The sequence below is a fragment of the Bos indicus genome, chromosome 1 (genome assembly GCF_029378745.1).
Source record: "Bos indicus isolate NIAB-ARS_2022 breed Sahiwal x Tharparkar chromosome 1, NIAB-ARS_B.indTharparkar_mat_pri_1.0, whole genome shotgun sequence".
Taxonomy (NCBI): domain Eukaryota; kingdom Metazoa; phylum Chordata; class Mammalia; order Artiodactyla; family Bovidae; genus Bos; species Bos indicus.
In genome coordinates this window covers 139,704,732-139,723,241 of record NC_091760.1, presented here as the reverse complement: position 1 = coordinate 139,723,241, position 18,510 = coordinate 139,704,732, and the positions used below count along the sequence as shown (strand labels likewise).

Sequence of the window (18,510 nt, the reverse complement as noted above, 5' to 3'; positions counted from 1 at the left end):
TTAGACTGAGTATATGTATGTGATACAATCTATGTATACAACGTGGCTTAACCGCTAATGGGCAAGAATGTTGGCTCTTCTGATCCTGAGTATCCGTCACATTCATCCCTCATGATTATTTTTAAGATCTGTTGCTGTTGTGATGCTGCCTCTTAGATGGCTCCACCAGTATAAAGTTTGACTGAGAAAGAGCAACCCTTCCTCTTGGTTCCATGCCAGACTGGTTTGTCAGCTTTAGTTGTTTTTCAGTGCTCTATGTAGTCACGCCACACTGTGGCTCGAATCAGGAAACTGTTCATATTCCTCCTTTTTCTGTGTTCTACTCACCTTGTAATTATTCTATTTTAGGTTGTTATATAGTAGTTGCTTGGGTAGCCTGTTTTCTTCTGTTTTCTTTACTTGTGTCAAGCTCAATGTTGTTCTGTGATGAGCACTGCTTTAGAACTGGCAGACTGTAGAAGAAGCTTTTCAGCAAGCTGTCCTAGGGTAGGGACTATATTTCTCTGTTTGTACTAGTGACATGAGAGGATGCCTTGTAACTGATAATGATAGTGGTAATGAATTCATTCCTGTAAAACATGATATGCCTGTTAGTTTGGGGCACCCGAGGCTCAGTGGAGGTTTATATAATTCCTTTCTTCCCTTCCTCCTGCCAGAAGCTAATTTCTAGCACAGCATACTCTGTGCTCTGCTGCTATCTCCTCTAGAGGGGGTTAGACAGTTTTCTTTGTGTATTTGCTACGAGGGATAGGACTTCAGAATTAAGTGTTCAGACTCACAGGTCCTACATGTGCTCTTGTGTAAAGGATTGTCTATGATCCTAAAACAAGAGGAAAGCCATTTGTCAATACTAAGGAGATTAAAGTCGTGGTAATATTGGCCAGCATTAATTTTAAACTCAGTAACATTTAAATAAGTCAAGGATTTTCATATAAATGAAAAAAAAATTTCCTTACAAAAATGTCCATTATGGGAAAATTGGATCAGTTGCGAGTAAGACCTTTATCACTAATGATTGTATGGTGTAATTCTGTGATGAAAAATAAAAATCCATTTGGCATTGAGTAGGACTTGGAGTCAAAAGATTTGGTTTTATGGTCCATCTTGACAAGTATTTGCAGTGGATCTCTTTAAAGGTCCTGGAACCTTTGAGCCTCAGTTACCTCACTTGTAAATTGGCGATAATACCTACCTCACAGGGTTGTTGTGAGGATTCAATGAGATAATGTATGTGGAAAGCACTTTGTAAATTGTAAAGTGCTACACAAATGTTAGTTGTTGTTGTTGTATCTGAGATGTCTTAAATTTTTTTTTTTTCCTTCAGAAATAGTCTAATAAACCTCTAGGGCTTTTCTGTTAAAATATATTAGTTGGTAAACCTTTTAATAAACAGTTTATTACAATATACGTAAGTATTCTATAAAATCTTTCTTGGGGTTAACTTTCAAGATTTTATGTGTATCTAAAATTCATTTTAAAGACTGCAGGCACACAGTTTGGAAGGGCTCTGCCTTTGCTGCTCTTCATAGAGGAAGACCTCCTGAAATGCCAGTGAATTATGGTTCCCCACCAAATCTTGGTAAGTGAGGTTGACTTTTCAGTTGCCCAAAATAATTTTTTAATTTCTTGACCAATTTTGTAACTGCTGTATTAAAACTTTAAAGGAGGTGCTGGTAATGTTTCAGATAATTGCTTTCCTAAAATTATTACTAAAAGTAATAAAAGGTAATGAAGAACAATCTTATTTAATAAATCTGTACTAGTGCTTATAGTCGGAGAAGGCAATGGCACCCCACTCCAGTACTTTTGCCTGGAAAATCCATGGACGGAGGAGCCTGGTAGGCTGCAGTCCATGGGGTCGCACAGAGTCGGACATGACTGAAGCGACTTAGCAGCAGCAGCAGCAGTGCTTATAATAGAACAGAATTGGGAAGAAACTTCATCATTAGGATTTCTCAAGTGTTAATTTTTGTGGCCCTCTAGAAATTGTTTTGGAGTTTTTCTTAGCTTCTCACATACTGGCTTCCCCTTAACCCTTTTCATGTTTTTATTTCCTAGTGGAGATCCATCGAGGAAAACAGCTCACAGGGTGTTCCACTTTTAGCACAGCATTTCCAGGAGCTATGTATCAGCACATAAAAATGCACAGGAGGATTCTCGGACATCTGTCTGCTGTTTACTGTGTAGCATTTGATAGGACAGGACATAGAATCTTTACAGTGAGTTACCATTTTAAAGTCAATTTGGTATCATCTGGAGCACTTTCGTGTGCTTCACGATTATCTAGGAAAGCTTAATTAAATATGTCTTTTCCCTTTCTCAGAAATTTTGACTTGGTCTGGTGTGGGGTCTGTGCATTTTTGCATTTTTATTTGCATTTTTATTAAGTATCCCCTGTAATTCTGAAGCAGATAATCAGGCCTTGTATGGTGTTGGTGGATCACCTCCAGCTCATTCTAGACCTACTGAATTAGGTTCTAGTGTGTATTAACCAAAAACAATCCAAAAAATCCCCTAATCAGAAAGACCCTCTCCCCTCAAAAGCCAAATGTCTACAGGTGATTCATATTCACATTGATTACTCATGATCTGGGGAAATTGATTAACACTGAAAGATTATTTTATAATTATTGTAAAACTACATGTAAATATTTGGAATTTGGGCTTCCCTGGTGGCTCAGAGGTTAAAGCGTCTGCCTGCAATGCAGGAGACCCAGGTTCTATCCCTGGGTCGGGAAGATCCCCTGATGAAGGAAATGGCAACCCACTCCAGGATTCTGGCCTGGGAAATCCCATGGATGGAGGAGCCTGGTGGCCTACAGTCCATGGGGTCACAAAGAGTTGGACACAACTGAGCGACTTCACTTTCAGTGTTTTAAGGGAAGTTAGGATGGATAAGAAGTTTAGATTTCATTTTTCTGTTGTTGAGATTCACAGTTGATATTCAGATATTTTCTGGATGGATGGATACTGGATGGTACTATAAATTTGAGATTCTGTTGCTTAGTTATTTAAAATGAGGGCTTTAGTCCCATTATTTTTTGTTTTTGGAATTGCCACAATTGCCATTGTGAAACAGAACTGTCCTAACTAATACTTACCAAGTTATTTAACTTAATGTGAACTAAACAAACATTTAACTTTGTTAACTGAAATGGATGAGCCTTGGACTTTTAGTTGGACTTATTACATGGCAGAGAATTTGGAGAAAATAGTATTTATAATAGGTCTAAGCCATAGAAATGAAAACTACAAGAATGTATCTTTTTTATTATTTGATTTGAAGAAAAAAAAACATTGTAAGTGTTCTTGGCCATCAGATTCATAATTTACAGAGTATTCGACAGTTGGAAAGAGAGGAGGAGATATATTTGTGTGACAAGTGAATGGTATTTTTTTAATGAAATATAAGACTTGCTGTATTAACATTTTATCTTGGGGTATATTTTTTCTTAGGGTTCAGATGATTGTTTGGTGAAGATTTGGTCAACACACAATGGCCGCCTATTGTCCACATTAAGAGGTCATTCTGCAGAAATTTCAGATATGGCAGTAAACTATGAGAATACAATGATTGCTGCAGGGAGCTGTGATAAAATAATTAGAGTGTGGTGCCTGAGAACCTGTGCTCCAGTTGCTGTGCTCCAAGGACACACGGGGTCAATTACATCTTTACAGGTAAAACCCACTTTAGTGTGCACATTTGTGGACTGTCTCCTTTTCATTTAAATGGTCATTATCTTTGGAGATGAGAAATAGTGAGATGTTTAGTAATTACATGATCTATTTTAAATTTAGTAATCAGGAAAAATATAATTAATCATAGTTCCATGAATCTTGGAAGGGTAATGTAATAGATACGTAATGTAGTTAAGAGCTTTACTGGGATGACTTACTATTTCCTTTAGGTTTACAGTTGAACTGAGTGAGTGGCAATTATACATACACTCATGGTGACAGGTTAATAATTTTTCTCCTTTAAAATTTGTGGATTTTGATAAGTTGATTAAATTGGCTGAACTATATTTTTTTTCTTTATTGTGGACATTAATTTTTTTGAACCGTATAGATGGTAGACAAAATAGTACGATGAGCCTTTATGTGTCCATCATCCCTGGCCAGTTCTTCATCTATTTCGCCTTGTACCTAAAGCAAATGCTAGATTTCATATCATTTCATCTGTAAATGCTTCAGTATGTCTACTGTGTTTTATTAAAAACACAACCAAAAACATTATCATCACACTTGTTTGTTGACGTTCAAATTTCAAATAGTTTCATAAATGGACTTCCCTGGTGGCTCAGCTGGTAAAGAATCTGCCTGCAGTGTGGGAGTCCTGGGTTCAATCCCTGGGTTGGGAAGATCCCCGGAGAAGGGAAAGGCTACCCACTCCAGTATTCTGGCCTGGAGAATTCCATGGACTGTATAGTCTGTGGGGTCGCAAAGAGTCAGTCACGACTCTTTCATAAATAGCATTATTTTATTTAGTTTGTTTGAATTAGGAACCAAAGTCAATATCTTACAATTGGTTGCTATACATTAAAAGAATTTTACAACAAGTTTCACCATCTAGTCCAATTTTTTTGCAGTTTCTTTGTTGAGGAAATTGGGTTTATAAAGTTCCCACAGTTTGGGTACCATTTGCTTCCTTGTAGAATAGATTAACGTGTTTCTTTGTGTTTCTTGTAAGTTGGTTGTTGGATCTGGAGTAGTAGTTTTATTTAATGCGTATGAGAGTCACTTGGAGGCTTTCTTTAAAACACAGATTGCTTACATTCTCAATAGTGTTAGTATTAGACTAACTGGGTTAGAGTTAGAACCTTGAGTATGAAGTAACAATTGGAGGAGGAAATGGCAGCCCACTCCAGTGTTCTTGCCTGGAGAATTCCAGGGACGGAGCAGCCTGGTGGGCTGCCGTCTATGTGGTTGCACAGAGTCGGACACAACTGACGCGACTTAGCAGCAGCAGCAGCAGCATCAAGATGTTGAGGAGTAAGAGACATAATGCTTAGGTGGAAACTATTAATAGAAAAGTTGGATGAAGGTGAAAAAGTATCCAGAGTACTAATCAGTTCAGTTGCTCAGTCGTGTCCGATTCCTTGTGACCTCATGGACTGCAGAATGCCAGGCTTCTCTTCATCACCAACTCCTGGAGTTTGCTCAAAGTCGTATTTGTCAAGTTGGTGATGCCATCCAGCCATCTCATCCTCTGTCGTCCCCTTCTCCTCCTGCCTTCAATCTTTACCAGCATCACAGTCTTTTCTAAGTCAGTTCTTCGCCTCAGGTGGCCAAAGTATTGGAGTTTCAGCTTCAGCATCAGTCCAATATTCGGGACTGATTTTCTTTAGGATTGACTGGTTTGATCTCCTTGCAGTCCAAGGGACTCTCAAGAGTCTTCTTCAATACCACATTTCAAAAGGATCAATTCTTTGGTGCTCAGCTTTCTTTGTGGTCCAACTCACACATCCATACATGACTACGGGGAAAACCATAGCTTTGACTAGATGCCAACTTTGTTGGCAAAGTTAATGTCTCTGCTTTTTAATATGCTTTCTAGGTTGGTCATAGCTTTTCTTCCAAGGAGCAAGTGTCTTAATTTCATGGCTGCAGTTACCATCTGCAGTGATTTTGGAGCCCAAGAAAGTAAAGTCTGTCACTGTTTTCATTTCCATTCCATTCCACAAAGTACTAACATAGTGAGAAATTATGTAGCCAAGATATGGAAAGCCCAGAGCGAGGAACCTTGAATTTGAAGGCATTTAGCAGTTGGCAGCCCACTCTAGTACTCTTGTCTGGAAAATCCCATGGACAGAGGAGCCTGGAAGGCTGCAGTCCATGGGGTCGCTAAGAGTCGGACACGACTGAGCGACTTCACTTTCACTTTTCACTTTCATGCATTGGAGAAGGAAATGGCAACCCACTCCAGTGTTCTTGCCTGGAGAATCCCAGGGACGGGGGAGCCTGGTGGGCTGCCGTCTATGGGGTCGCACAGAATCGGACACGACTAAAGCGACTTAGCAACAGCAGTTTCATAGGTGACTGAGAAGCTTAGCAGAAATTTTGACAGACTTGTAGGGTTGGGGAGGATATATCTTGGAAATATCCATGCATAGTAAATTCAGCTACTGATGAAATTTCATCAGAGAACTAGAATTAGTAAAAAGGAAATTTGAGAACTGACATGCACAACTGAATTTAGTAGTTCAGTAGATGGTTTTAACAGCAGACTAAATTCTACTAAGGAAGTCAAAGAGAGAATTAATGAGTTAGCAATGAGGCCAGAGAAAATAAACAAATGGAAGCACAGAGTAAAGAGTTTAGAATGTACCAAAATAGGTTAGTTAATAAAGAGGAAATGCTGAAAAGATTCCACATGTGTATACATATATATGTACCATACGTGTAACTGGAATTCCTGAAGGAGAGAATGAAACAAAGCTGTGTTTGTAGTGATAATAGCTGAGAAGTTTGCAGAATACACTAAAGAAATAAAGCCACAGATTGAAGAAATGCTAAGGTTCCTGAACAGAGTAAATATACAGAAAACTACAACTATTGAACATCACATTTAGTTTTAAAACCAAAAACAAAGAGAAATCTTAAAGAATCAGAGGGGAAAATAACAAAAGGAGCAAGACTGATGGCCAGCTTCTCAGTAGAAGCAGTGGAGGTTCATAGACAAAGGAGTGCTTTTCTGAGAGTGCTGATAGGAAATGACTGCAGGTCAAGAATTCTGAACCTACTGAAAATCCACTGAAGTGCAGTAAACACATATTCAGTCAGACTCAGTTTTTTATTGATGGGACAGCACTAAGGGGAATTTGAAATAGTATTCTTCAGTCAGAGAAGGAATGTGATCCCAGGCTTGGAGTAATAAAAAGGAATGAAGAATTGAAAGAAAATGTGTATGGGTAAATGGAAATAAACATTGACCACCTGCAACAAATATCATTTCTAGGGTTTTAGATTATATATAGAATTAAACTGACAGTAATAAGAGCTCATGTATTCCAAGGTAACTTCAGTGTTAGTATAGATCTTTCTGTTGCTATCACATACCACATTCCCTCTCACTTTGGTAGTTTTGTTTATCTTACTCCTTTGCTAAGTGTGTTTTTCTTGTTTTCCTTACAATTCCCTCTCTGTCTTTTAAGCTGTCTTGGATGTTTCTGGACCAAAAGGATCTTCCTTTCTCTAGCTTGTTTGTGTAGCACAGTTGGTACTTTATTAAACACAAGTGTTAACCCTATTCTGAAGTTACAGTATAATTCTTTTGTTATAATACTTCTATGGTTTTGTTATTTAAATATTTAAAATGTTGATCACTTGGAATTTATCCTGCTTTATAGTCTCAAGAATGGATCCATTTTCCCCCAGATTGTTGCATAGTTGTCCTGTACCATTTATGCATTTATGGTCCATTTTTTCCCCATCTGACTGAGATGGCTCCTTTGTTGTATGTCTTGTGTGTTAGGGTCCAGTTTGGACTTCACAGTTTTCCGTTGGTCTTTCTGTCATAATGTATGTACTGTGCCCCATAGTTTTAATTATTGAGGCTTTGTGGTAGGTCTCATATCAACAGGACTAGATCTTTACTTTCTCTTAATGAAAGTTTTTCTGACCGTTCTTATTAGTTTCCAAAATAAACTTTTATTGAGATCACATTACATTTATAAATTAGAGATAGACTTTCATTTTGTTTTGTTTTTTTTATTGGTTAGGAGTTCTCACTATAGCATCACCTGTATTTTGGATTTCCTGTGTGTTACTCAAAGTGTCAATTGAAATTAACTTTGAAAAACTTAAACTGTAATGTTAGTGCCAGCTCGGGAAACTGATGTGTAAATGTTTTTATTCCTTTTTAGTTTAGCCCCATGGCCAAAGGCTCGCAAAGATACATGGTCTCCACTGGTGCTGATGGGACTGTTTGTTTTTGGCAGTGGGATTTAGAATCCCTGAAATTCAGGTAAGTGACTGTAATTGTGTAGTAAGTTTTTTCTTTTTTCGTGATGTTACAGTTTAGTCTAAAAATGAAATCTGATTATAAAGAGAAATTATGTATTGTGATTGCCTTTTTACTTTTGAACGTAATTTTTGATAAATACAGTGCATGTACCTTGTTGACTGCTGTTTACACTGTACCATTTAGATATTTGGGTATGTTAAAGGGGCAGAGCTGTTCTCTCTTAGTGGTCACATGTTTTTGAAAAAGTGATAGTGTGTGAAACATTTTGAAAAATGTTAGAAATATATATAATTATATGCATAGGCAGAAATTTAGGCAGGAATTATTTAAGAATCAGACCTGGATTATAGCCCTACACTGCCCAACGTGGTACTCACTAACCACACATCTCTATTGAGCACTTTGGTTGTGGCTGGTGCAATTGAGGAATCGAATTATTAAGTTTTTAATGGATATGATTCAGTACTTATAGAACTTTTAAGCGTATTTTAAACAACTTGAGTATGTGAATTAGTTTTTCAACTAGAAGTTTCATGAAATCTCAGTACAGATCAAGTATTTTTGATGAAAACTTTTCAAATTGAGATGTATTATAAGTGTCCAATATGCTACGGAAGAGTTAAAGGATATACTATGAAAGCAATTAAAGTTCTCATTAAAATTTTATTAACATTGTTGTGGTATTTTGGATATATTGTGTTAAATGGATTAAAACTAATTTTATCTTTTTACTTATGATGTGGCTACTAAAAATTTAATGTTTGATATGCAGCTTGCGTTCTCTTTCTGTTAGAGCATGCTATCATCTGGTGGTTTTACAGCCTGTTCTGCGGCCTTGATAATGGGTTCTGTTACACTCTGTGAGCTTTAATCACCTCAGTTACAGAACAGTGGTTAGTGGGCTTGCTCTTTCTGTGTACTAGGATCCATGTAAGTTTGGGGGTTAGACAGTCCTCTCACATCCACCACCTATAACAATGTTTGTGGAAATATTTGGTATACGAAGAGGTACTATAGAAGTAAGATGGCAACATTTATGTATGCTAGATTAAAGCCATTATCTTTTTAAAAAATTTATTCTTAATTGAAGAATAATTGCTTTATAACATTGTTTTAACTTTCTGCCATACATCAGCATGAATGAGCCGGATATATGTCCCGTCCCTCTTGAACCTCCCTTCTGCCTCCCATCCCTTCTTACCCCTCTAGGTTTTACAGAGCCCTGGTTTGAGTTCCCTGAGTCATGCAGCAAATTCCCATTGACTATCTGTTTTACATATGGTAGTGTATATGTTTCCATGCTACTGTCTCCATTCATCCCACCTTCTTCTTCTTACCTCCTCCCCAGCCTGTGTCAATAAGTCTGTTCTCTGTGTCTGTGTCTCCATTGCTGCCCTGCATATAGGTTCATCAGCACCATCTTTTTAGATTCCATATTACATGCATTAATATGTGATATTTGTTTTTCTCTTTCTGACTTAACTTCACTCATATGTATAATAGGATCTAGGTTTATCTGCCTTGTTAGAACTCATTCAAATGTGTTTCTTTTTATGGCTGAGTAATATTCCATTGTATGTATGTACCACAGCTGCTTTATCTATTCATCTGTTGATGGACAGTCTATGTTGTGACTTCCATCACCTAGCTATTGTAAATAGTGCTGCAGTGAATGAACATTGGGGTACATGTGTCTTTTTCAATTTTGGTTTCCTTAGGGTATATGCCTAGTAGTGGAATTGCTGGGTCATATGATAGTTTTAGTCCTAGTTTTTTTTTTTTGAAGGAATTTCCATACTGTCTCCCACAGTGGCTGTATCAATTGACATTTCCACCAACAGTGTTAGAGGGTTCCCTTTGCTCCACACCCTCTCCAGCATTTATTGTTTATGGATTTTTTGATGATGGCCATTCTGACTGGTGTGAGGTGATATTTCACTGTAGTTTTGATTTGGATTTCTCTAATAATTTAGAGTAATGTTGAGTATCTTTTCGTGTGTTTATTAGCCATATGTATGTCTTCTTTGGAGAAACGTTTGTTTAGGTCTTTTCCCCACTTTTTGACTGGATTGTTTATCTGATATTGAGTTGAATGAGCTGCTTATGTATTTTGGAAATTAATCCTTTGTCAGTTGTTTCATTTGCTATTATTTTCTCCCATTTTGAGGGTTGTCTTTTTCACCTTGTTAACAGTTTTCTTTGCCGTGCAGAAGCTTTTACGTTTAATTAGGTCCCACTTACTGTTTTTATTTCCATTACTGTAGGAGGTGAGTCATAGAGGATCTTGCTGTGATTTATGTCATATGGTGTTCTGCCTATGTTTTCCTCTAAGAGTTTTATAGTTTCTGATGTTACTTTTAGGTCTTTAATCCATTTTGAGTTTATCTTTGTGTATGGTGTTAGGAAGTGTTTTCATTTTTCAATTCTTCATTCTCTGTTTCTCCCAGCACCACTTATTGAAGAGACTATCTGCCCCACTGTGTATTCTTGCTTCCTTTGTCAAAAGGTGCCCATAGGTGCATGGGTTGATCTCTGGGCTTTCTATCTTGTTCCATTGGCCTACATTTCTGTTTTTTATCATGCTGTCCAGATGACTGTAACTTTGTAGTATAGTCTGAAGTCAAGAAGGTTGATATCTCCAGCTGCCTTGTTCTTTCTCAAGATTGCTTTGGCTGTTTGGGGTCTTTTGTGTTTTCATACGAATTGTGAAATTTTTTGTCCTAATTCTGTGACAGATGCCTTTGATAACGTGATAGGGATTGCATTGAATCTTTACATTGCATTTGATAGTACAGTCATTTTCACTATACCGATTCTTTCAGCCTAGGAGCATGGAATATCTCTCCATGTGCTAATGTCATCTTTGATTTCTTTTATCAGTCTCATAATTTTCTGTATACAGGTCTTTTGACTCCTTAGGTAAGTTTATTCCTAGGTATTTTATTCTTTTTGTTGCAGTGGTAAATGGGATTGATTCCTTAATTTCTCTTTGTTGTTTTTCATTGTTAACATATGGGAATGCAAGTGATTTCTAGGTATTGATTTTGTATCCTGCAACATTACTAAATTCACTGATTAGCTGTTGTAATTTCATGATAGCATCTTTAGGATTTTATATGTATAGTATGATGTCATCTTCAAACAGTGCGAGTTTTGCTGCTTGTTTTCCAATCTGGATTTCTTTTATTTCTTTTTCTTCTGTGATTGCCATAGCTAAGACCTCCAAATCTGTGTTGAATAATAGTGGTGAAAGTGGGCTGCTGCTGCTGCTGCTAAGTCACTTCAGTCGTGTCCGACTCTGTGTGACCCCATAGACGGAAGCCCACCAGGCTCCCCCATCCCTGGGATTCTCCAGGCAAGAACACTGGAGTGGGTTGCCATTTCCTTCTCCAATGCATGAAAGTGAAAAGTGAAAGTGAAGTTGCTCAGTCGTGTCTGACTCTTAGCGACCCCATGGACTGCAGCCCACTAGGCTCCTCCATCCATGGGACTTTCTAGGCAAGAATACTGGAGTGGGGTGCCATTGCCTTTTCCGGGTGAAAGTGGGTACCCTTGTCTTATTCCTGATCTTAGAGGGAATGCTTTCAGTTTTTCACCATTCAGAATAATGTTTGCTGTGGGTTTGTTGTATATAGCCTTTATTATGTTGAGGTAGGTTCCTTCTATGCCCATAAATGGGCAAAACAAGCTTTTGAATTTGTCAGGAGCTTTTTCTGCATCTGTTGAGATTATCATATGGTTTTTATCTTTCAGTTATTTAATATGGTGTATCACATTGATTGATTTGTGTTTATTGAAGAATCTTTGCATTTCTGGGATAAACCCGACTTGATCATGGTGTATGATCTTTTTAATGTGTTGTTGAATTCTGTTTGCTTGAATTAATGTTGAGGATTTTTGTGTTGATGTTCAGTGATATTGGCTTGTAATTTTCTTTTTTTATGATGTCTTTGTCTGGTTTTGGTATCATGATGATGGTGGACTCATATAATGAGTTTGGGAGCGTTCCTTCCTTTGCGATTTTTTGAAAGAGTTTCAGAAGGATAGGCATTAGCTCTACTCCAGTCAGCTGTGAAGCTCTCTGGTTGTGGGCTTTTGTTTTTGGGGAGATGTTTGAATCACAGTTTTGATTTCAGCATAAAGCCAGTATGTTCAGTTCAGTTCACTCACTCAGTCGTGTCTGACTCTTGGTGACCCCATGGACTGTAGCATGCCAGGCTTCCCTGTTCATCACCAACTCCCAGAGCTTGCTCAGACTCATGTCCATTGAGACGGTGATGCCATCCAGCTGTCTCATCCTCTGTCATCCCCTTCTCTTCCTGCCTTCAGTCTTTCCCAGCATCACGGTCTTTCCCAGTGAGTCAGTTCTTCACATCAGATGGCCAAAGCATTGGAATTTCAGCTTCAGCATCAGTCCTTCCAATGAATATTCAGGACTGATTTCCTTTAGGATTACCTGGTTTGATCTCCTTGCAGTCCAAGGGACTCTCAAGAGTCTTCTCCAACACCACAGTTCAAAAGCATCAATTCTTTGGTGCTCAGCTTTCTTTGTGGTCCAACTCGCACATCCATACATGACTATGAAAAAAATCATAGCTTTGACTAGGTGGACCTTTGTTGGCAAGGTGATGTCTCTGCTTTTTATTATGCTGTCTAGGTTGGCCATAGCTTTTCTTCCAAGGAGCAAGTGTCTTTTAATTTCACAGCTTCAGTCACTATCTGCAGTGATTTTGGAGCCCAAGAAAATAAAATCTATCACTGTTTCCATTGTTTCCCCATCTATTTGCCATGAAGTGATAGGACTGGATGCCATGATCTTCGTTTTCTGAATGAGTTTTAAGCCAACTTTTTCACTCTCCTCTTTCACTTGGATCAAGAGGCTCTTTAGTTCCTCTTCACTTTCTGCCATAAGGGTGGTGTCCTCTGCATATCTAAGATTATTGATCTTTCTCCCGGCAATATTGATTCCAGCTTGTGCTTCATCCAGCCTGGCATTTCGTGTGATGTCCTCTCCTTGGAAGTTAAATAAGCAGGGTGATAATATACAGACTTGGCGTATTCCTTTCCCAGTTTGGAACCAGTCCATTGTTTCATGCCCAGTTCTAACTATTGTTTCTTGACCTACGTACAGATTTCTCAGGAGGCAGGAAAGGTGATCTGGTATTCCCATCTCTTTAAGAATTTTCCAGAGTTCGTCATGATCCACAGATCAAAGGCTTCGGCATCGTTAATAGAGCAGAAGTAGATGTTTTTCTGGAACTCTTGCTTTTTCTGTGACCCAGTGGATGCTTGCAATTTGATTGCTGGTTCTTCTGCCTTTTCTAAGTCCTGTTTGAACATCTGGAAGTTCTTGGTTCACTTACTCTGGAAGCCTCATTTGGAGAATTTTGAGTATTACTTTGCTAGTGTGTGAGATGAGTGCAATTGTGCGGTAGTTTGAGCATTCTTTGGCATTGCCTTTCTTTGAGATTGGAATGAAAACTGACCTTTTCCAATCCTGTGGCCACTGCTGAGTTTTCTAAATTTGCTGGCGTATTGAGTACAGCACTTTCACAGCATCATCTTGTAGGACTTGAAATAGCTCAGCTGGAATTTCATCACCTCCACTAGCTTTGTTCATAGTGATGCTTCCTAAGGCCCACTTGACTTTGGACTCCAGGATGTCTGGCTCTAGGTGAGTGATCACACCATTGTGGTTATTGGGATCATTAAGATCTTTTTCATATAGTTCTTCTGTGTATTCTTGTCACTTCTTAATATCTTCTGCTTTTGTTAGGTCCATACCATTTCTCTTCTTTATTGTGTCCATCTTTGCAGGAAATGTTCCTTTGATATCTAATTTTCTTGAAGAGATCGCTAGTCTTTCCCATTCTATTGTTTTCGTCTATTTCTTTGCATTGATCACTGAGGAAGGCTTCTCTCTCCTTGCTGTTCTTTGGAACTTTACATTCAAATGGGTATATCTTTCCTTTTCTCCTTTGCCTTTAGCTTCTCTTCTTCTCTCAGCTGTTTGTAAGGCCTCCTCAGACAACCATTTTGCCTTTTTTGCATTTCTTTTTCTTGGAGGTGGTCATGATCCCTACCTCCTGTACAATGTCACGAACCTCTGTCCATAGTTCTTGACGCTTTATCAGATCTAATCCTTTGAATCTATTTTTCACTTGTCACACTGTGTAATTGTAAGGGATTTGATTTAGGTCATACCTGAATGGTCTAGTGGTTTTCCATTTTTCAATTTCAGTCTGAATTTTGCGATAAGGAGTTCATGATCTGAGCCACTGTCACCTCCCAGTCTTGTTTTTGCTGACTGGATAGAGTTTCTCCATCTTTGTGTCTGATCTTAGCCAAAAGGCTGAGAAGCAATAGAGCTTCTCCATCTTTGGCTGCAAAGAATATAATCAGTCTGATTTCGGTATTAACCATATGGTGATGTCCATATGTAGAGTTGTCTCTTGTGTTGTTGAAAGAGGGTGTTTGCTTTGCCCTGCTTCATTTTGTACTCCTAAACCAAATTTCGGAGAAGGCAATGGCAACTCACTCCAGTGTTCTTGCCTGGAGAATCCCAGGGACCGGGGAGCCTGGTGGGCTGCCGTCTATGGGATTGCACAGAGTCGGACACGACTGAAGCGACTTAGCAGACCAAATTTGCCTGTTACTGCAGGTATCTCTTGACTTCCTACTTTTGCATTCCAGTCCCCTATGATGAAAAGGACTACTTCTTTTGGTGTTTGTTTTATAAGATCTTGTAGGTTGTCGTAGAATCGTTCAGCTTCTTCAACATTAGTGATTGGGGCAAAGAGTTGGATTACTGTGATATTGAATGGTTTACCTTGGAAACAGAGATCATTCTGTCATTTTTGAGATTGCAATCAAGAACTGCATTTCAGTTGTGACTGTGAGGACTACTCCATTTCTTCTAAGGGATTCTTGCCCACAATAGGAGATGAAATGTCATCTGATTAAATTCGCCCATTCCAGTCCATTTTAGTTCACTGATTCCTAAAATGTTGATGTTCACTCTTGCCATCTCCTGTTTGACCACTTCTAGTTTACCTTGATTCATGGACCTAACATTCCAGGTTCCTATGCAGTATTGTTCTTTACAGCATCAGACTTTATGTCCATCACCAGTCACATCCACAACTGCATGTTGTTTTCGCTTTGACTCTGTGTCTTCATTCTTTTTATAGTTATTTCTCCACTCTTCTTCAGCAGCATATTGGGCACCTACCGACCTGGGGCGTTCAATTTTCAGTGTCACATCTTTTTGCCTTTTCGTACTATTCTTGGCATTCTCAAGGCAAGAATACTGAAGTGGTTTGCCATTCACTTCTCCAGTGGACCACATTTTGTTAGAACTGTCCACCATGACCTGTCCGTCTTGGGTGGCCCTACATGGCATGGCTAATAGTTTCATTGAATTAGACAAGGCTGTGGTCCATGTGATAGTTTGGTTGATTTTCTGTGATTGTGGTTTTCATTCTGTCTGCCCTCTGATGAAATAAGGATAAGAGGCTTATGGAAACTTCCACTATGTTAAACTGTTTTAACGTGTATTTTAAAACAACATGTTCTTCTTTTCTAGTCCACGTCCCCTGAAGTTCACTGAAAAGCCTAGACCAGGTGTTCAAATGCTGTGTTCTTCATTTAGTGTTGGTAAGATACCTTTAGTGTTTTTTTCTTAGTTTTGTAGTTTTTTTGAGCAACCACATGGCTAATGGCTTTTATCAGATAGATGGTGAATGTCTTACGTTCATTTCATTACATTTAACCTGTGATGTTAATTAGCCTTTTCCTTATCTTCCCCATGCTGACTTTCTTTGATTTTTCATGGTAATCAGAGCCAGGGATATAAGAACTGGCAAAAAGGATGCTTAAAGTGTCCAAATGAGCAGTTCCTGTGCCATGTGCCCCATGTGTATGATAAGCCAAGATTGTGATTTTCTTTGAATTGCTGGTTTTTGGTAGTTTAAGTTTGTTTTGCACACATCTTGTGAAATTATTCCTCTTTTTCTTTTTTGTACAGTGGACTTGTGTGATAACCTTTGTTTGGGGGAGAGGTCAAAGATTTTCCCCCATAGAAGTCTGAACATGCAAACAAGTGAACTTCATATACCATAGCTATGTTTAGGTGTGTGTTAGTCACTTAGTCGTGTCTGACTCTCTCTGATCCTGTGGACTGTAGCTCACCAGGCTCTTCTGTCCATTGGATTTTCCAAGCAAGAGTACTGGAGTGGGTTGCCATTTCCTTCTCCAGAGGACCTTCCTGAGCCAGTGATGGAACCTGACCTGGGGATTGAACCCAGGTCTCCCACATTGCAGGCAGATTCTTTACCATCTAAGTCACCAGGAACTCCCTAGGAGTGTAAAGGTATTTAGAAAGCAGAACCTGTTTTCATGCATTTTTGGAGTGGCAGCATCTTAGTCCTTACCACAACCAGTATGACAGAGGGAGATAATGAACATTTCCAGATTGAATTAACTTTTTAAAATTAAGCCTCATCTGATGTGTACCCCACTCCCACCCCCGCCCCGCTATAATACCACCAAACAGTTCTCTGATACTAGCTTGGCATCCTACAATTCAACTCCATTCTGACACTGCCTACCTAGAGAATAGTGTGAAGACTGCACAGGATAAAGGCTCAGTCCTACAAGATTCCCAGCCCACCCCCAGCCTCAGACCCGGTTGTCACCTTGCTTCTGCTGACAGGCTGTATGTAGGTCAGAGGCTCCCACAACTTCTTCCCTGGATTTAGTTAATTTGCTGGAACAGCTGACAGCAGTCCTTTTACTTAGTGGATTTTTGGTTTATTATGAAAGAACATAATTCAGGAATAGCTAGATGGAGGAGATGCTTAGGATAAAGTCTGTGGGAAGGAGGACTCTCCAGTCCTGCTATTCTTCTCTAATCTCCTCCTGTTCATCCACCTGGAACTTCTCCGAGTCTTGCCCTTTGGGTTTTTTATGGGGCTTAATCACACAGGCACAGTTGATTAACTCATTGGCCATAAGGATGGATTCAACTGTCTCCCAGCCCTCTTTCCCAACCTCTATCACGTGGTTGGTTCCTCTTCCATAGATGCTTTTCAAAAGTTACCTCATTAACATAAACTCTGGTGTGATTGAAATGGGTTTGTTATATGAACATCAAGATACCAGTATCATTTCACTTAGGAAATTCTAAGGGTTTTTAGGAGTTCAGCCAGAAACAGGGATGAAGACCAGATACAGATTTCTTCCTAAAAATCATATCACAATATATTATGTTAATTTTTAAAAGTTCTTTATTTAATGAGATGGATCTATTGAGATGAATTTACTTTTGGCGAGAGAGCTTAATATAGAACTTTGGTTAAGACATTTGTTACAAACTGGATTTTTAAAACTTAAAATTTTTGTTTCAGGTGGTATGTTTCTAGCCACAGGTAGTACTGATCATGTAATCAGAATGTATTTTTTGGGTTTTGAAGCACCTGAAAAAATCGCAGAACTTGAAAGTCACACTGTAAGTCTTCATGTTTTAAAATTAAGATTTACTTATGATATTCCTGTTGGTATATAGTCTCAATAATGGAGATTGTTATTGATTTTACTTTCAACTTAAATGGAGGAGGAATTGCATTTAAAGATTAAAGATGATACTGATAAGCTCAGAACCTTACTGTGCAAATGCTTTACAGTGGTTATTTCTACTTCAGGTACATTTGATTATGACAATTGATTTGGGTGGATTAGGTTCAAATTGGGCCTGTTTATCTTAACCAAGCTCATGGAATTAGAATGCTATTTTATTAACGTGCACTAAAGATCGGTAACTCTCAGTGTTCTGGAGTACTGGTCAGCAGTCAGGTCATCTTTTTCTCCTTAAGGAAGTTCTGTAAAGTTATTTGATAAAAAACAGAATCACTTTAAAGGAAATTTTTGTTTGTTTTGCACATAATCATCAAAGTGAATGCAACTTGTTTTCAGCTACTTAAACTTTATTATCACTTTCTATCCATATTAATTTTGTAGATGTAATTAATTGTAAATACAGGTTTAATTTTAGAAGCAGGCTGTTTTTTCTTTTTAAACCCTATGTGTCTATCTCTGAGATAAAAGCTGTGTCTTAGTCTGATTTGATATGTAGTTAGGTTCTTTGCTCTTAAACATACAATATATGTTTGAATGGCAGGATTAAGCAGCAAAAGTGTAGATCTCTTGCTTTAAACCAAATGTGCTTCTAACTGTAAAACTGGGTGGGCTCTTTCTTTGTTTATAAACTATATAGATGATTACTTTTGTGTTTGGTTTTTTCTTTAGGATAAAGTTGATAGTATCCAATTTTGTAACAATGGTGATCGGTAAGTGTGAGTTTGTATTTGTGAGTGTGTTTTTAGGTAAATGTGTTTTGCTTCCTATTAGTGTAGTTTACGTGTCACTTTGCCAGGTATATATCATATGGCAGGCCCTTGTTAGTAACTGTAGTAATTGAGGGAAAAGCGTCTGTGTCAGGGAGGAAACAAATTAAGTTTTTAGAATTGTAGTTTTTGCAGCCTCAT

General features: G+C 38.4%; 1 protein-coding gene across 3 annotated transcripts in view; it reads left to right on the top strand.

The window, feature by feature from the left end:
* BRWD1 (bromodomain and WD repeat domain containing 1) overlaps positions 1–18,510 on the top strand; it is a 123,831-nt gene that overhangs the window by 19,797 nt on the left and 85,524 nt on the right. For all 3 annotated transcript variants that reach the window (XM_070795013.1, XM_019962667.2, XM_019962674.2), the window contains 7 exons: positions 1,481–1,579; positions 2,059–2,219; positions 3,457–3,678; positions 7,866–7,966; positions 15,552–15,622; positions 17,374–17,474; positions 18,272–18,312. In XM_070795013.1, the coding sequence (XP_070651114.1) occupies positions 1,481–1,579; positions 2,059–2,219; positions 3,457–3,678; positions 7,866–7,966; positions 15,552–15,622; positions 17,374–17,474; positions 18,272–18,312 (796 nt within the window). The remainder of the gene's footprint in view (positions 1–1,480; positions 1,580–2,058; positions 2,220–3,456; positions 3,679–7,865; positions 7,967–15,551; positions 15,623–17,373; positions 17,475–18,271; positions 18,313–18,510) is intronic.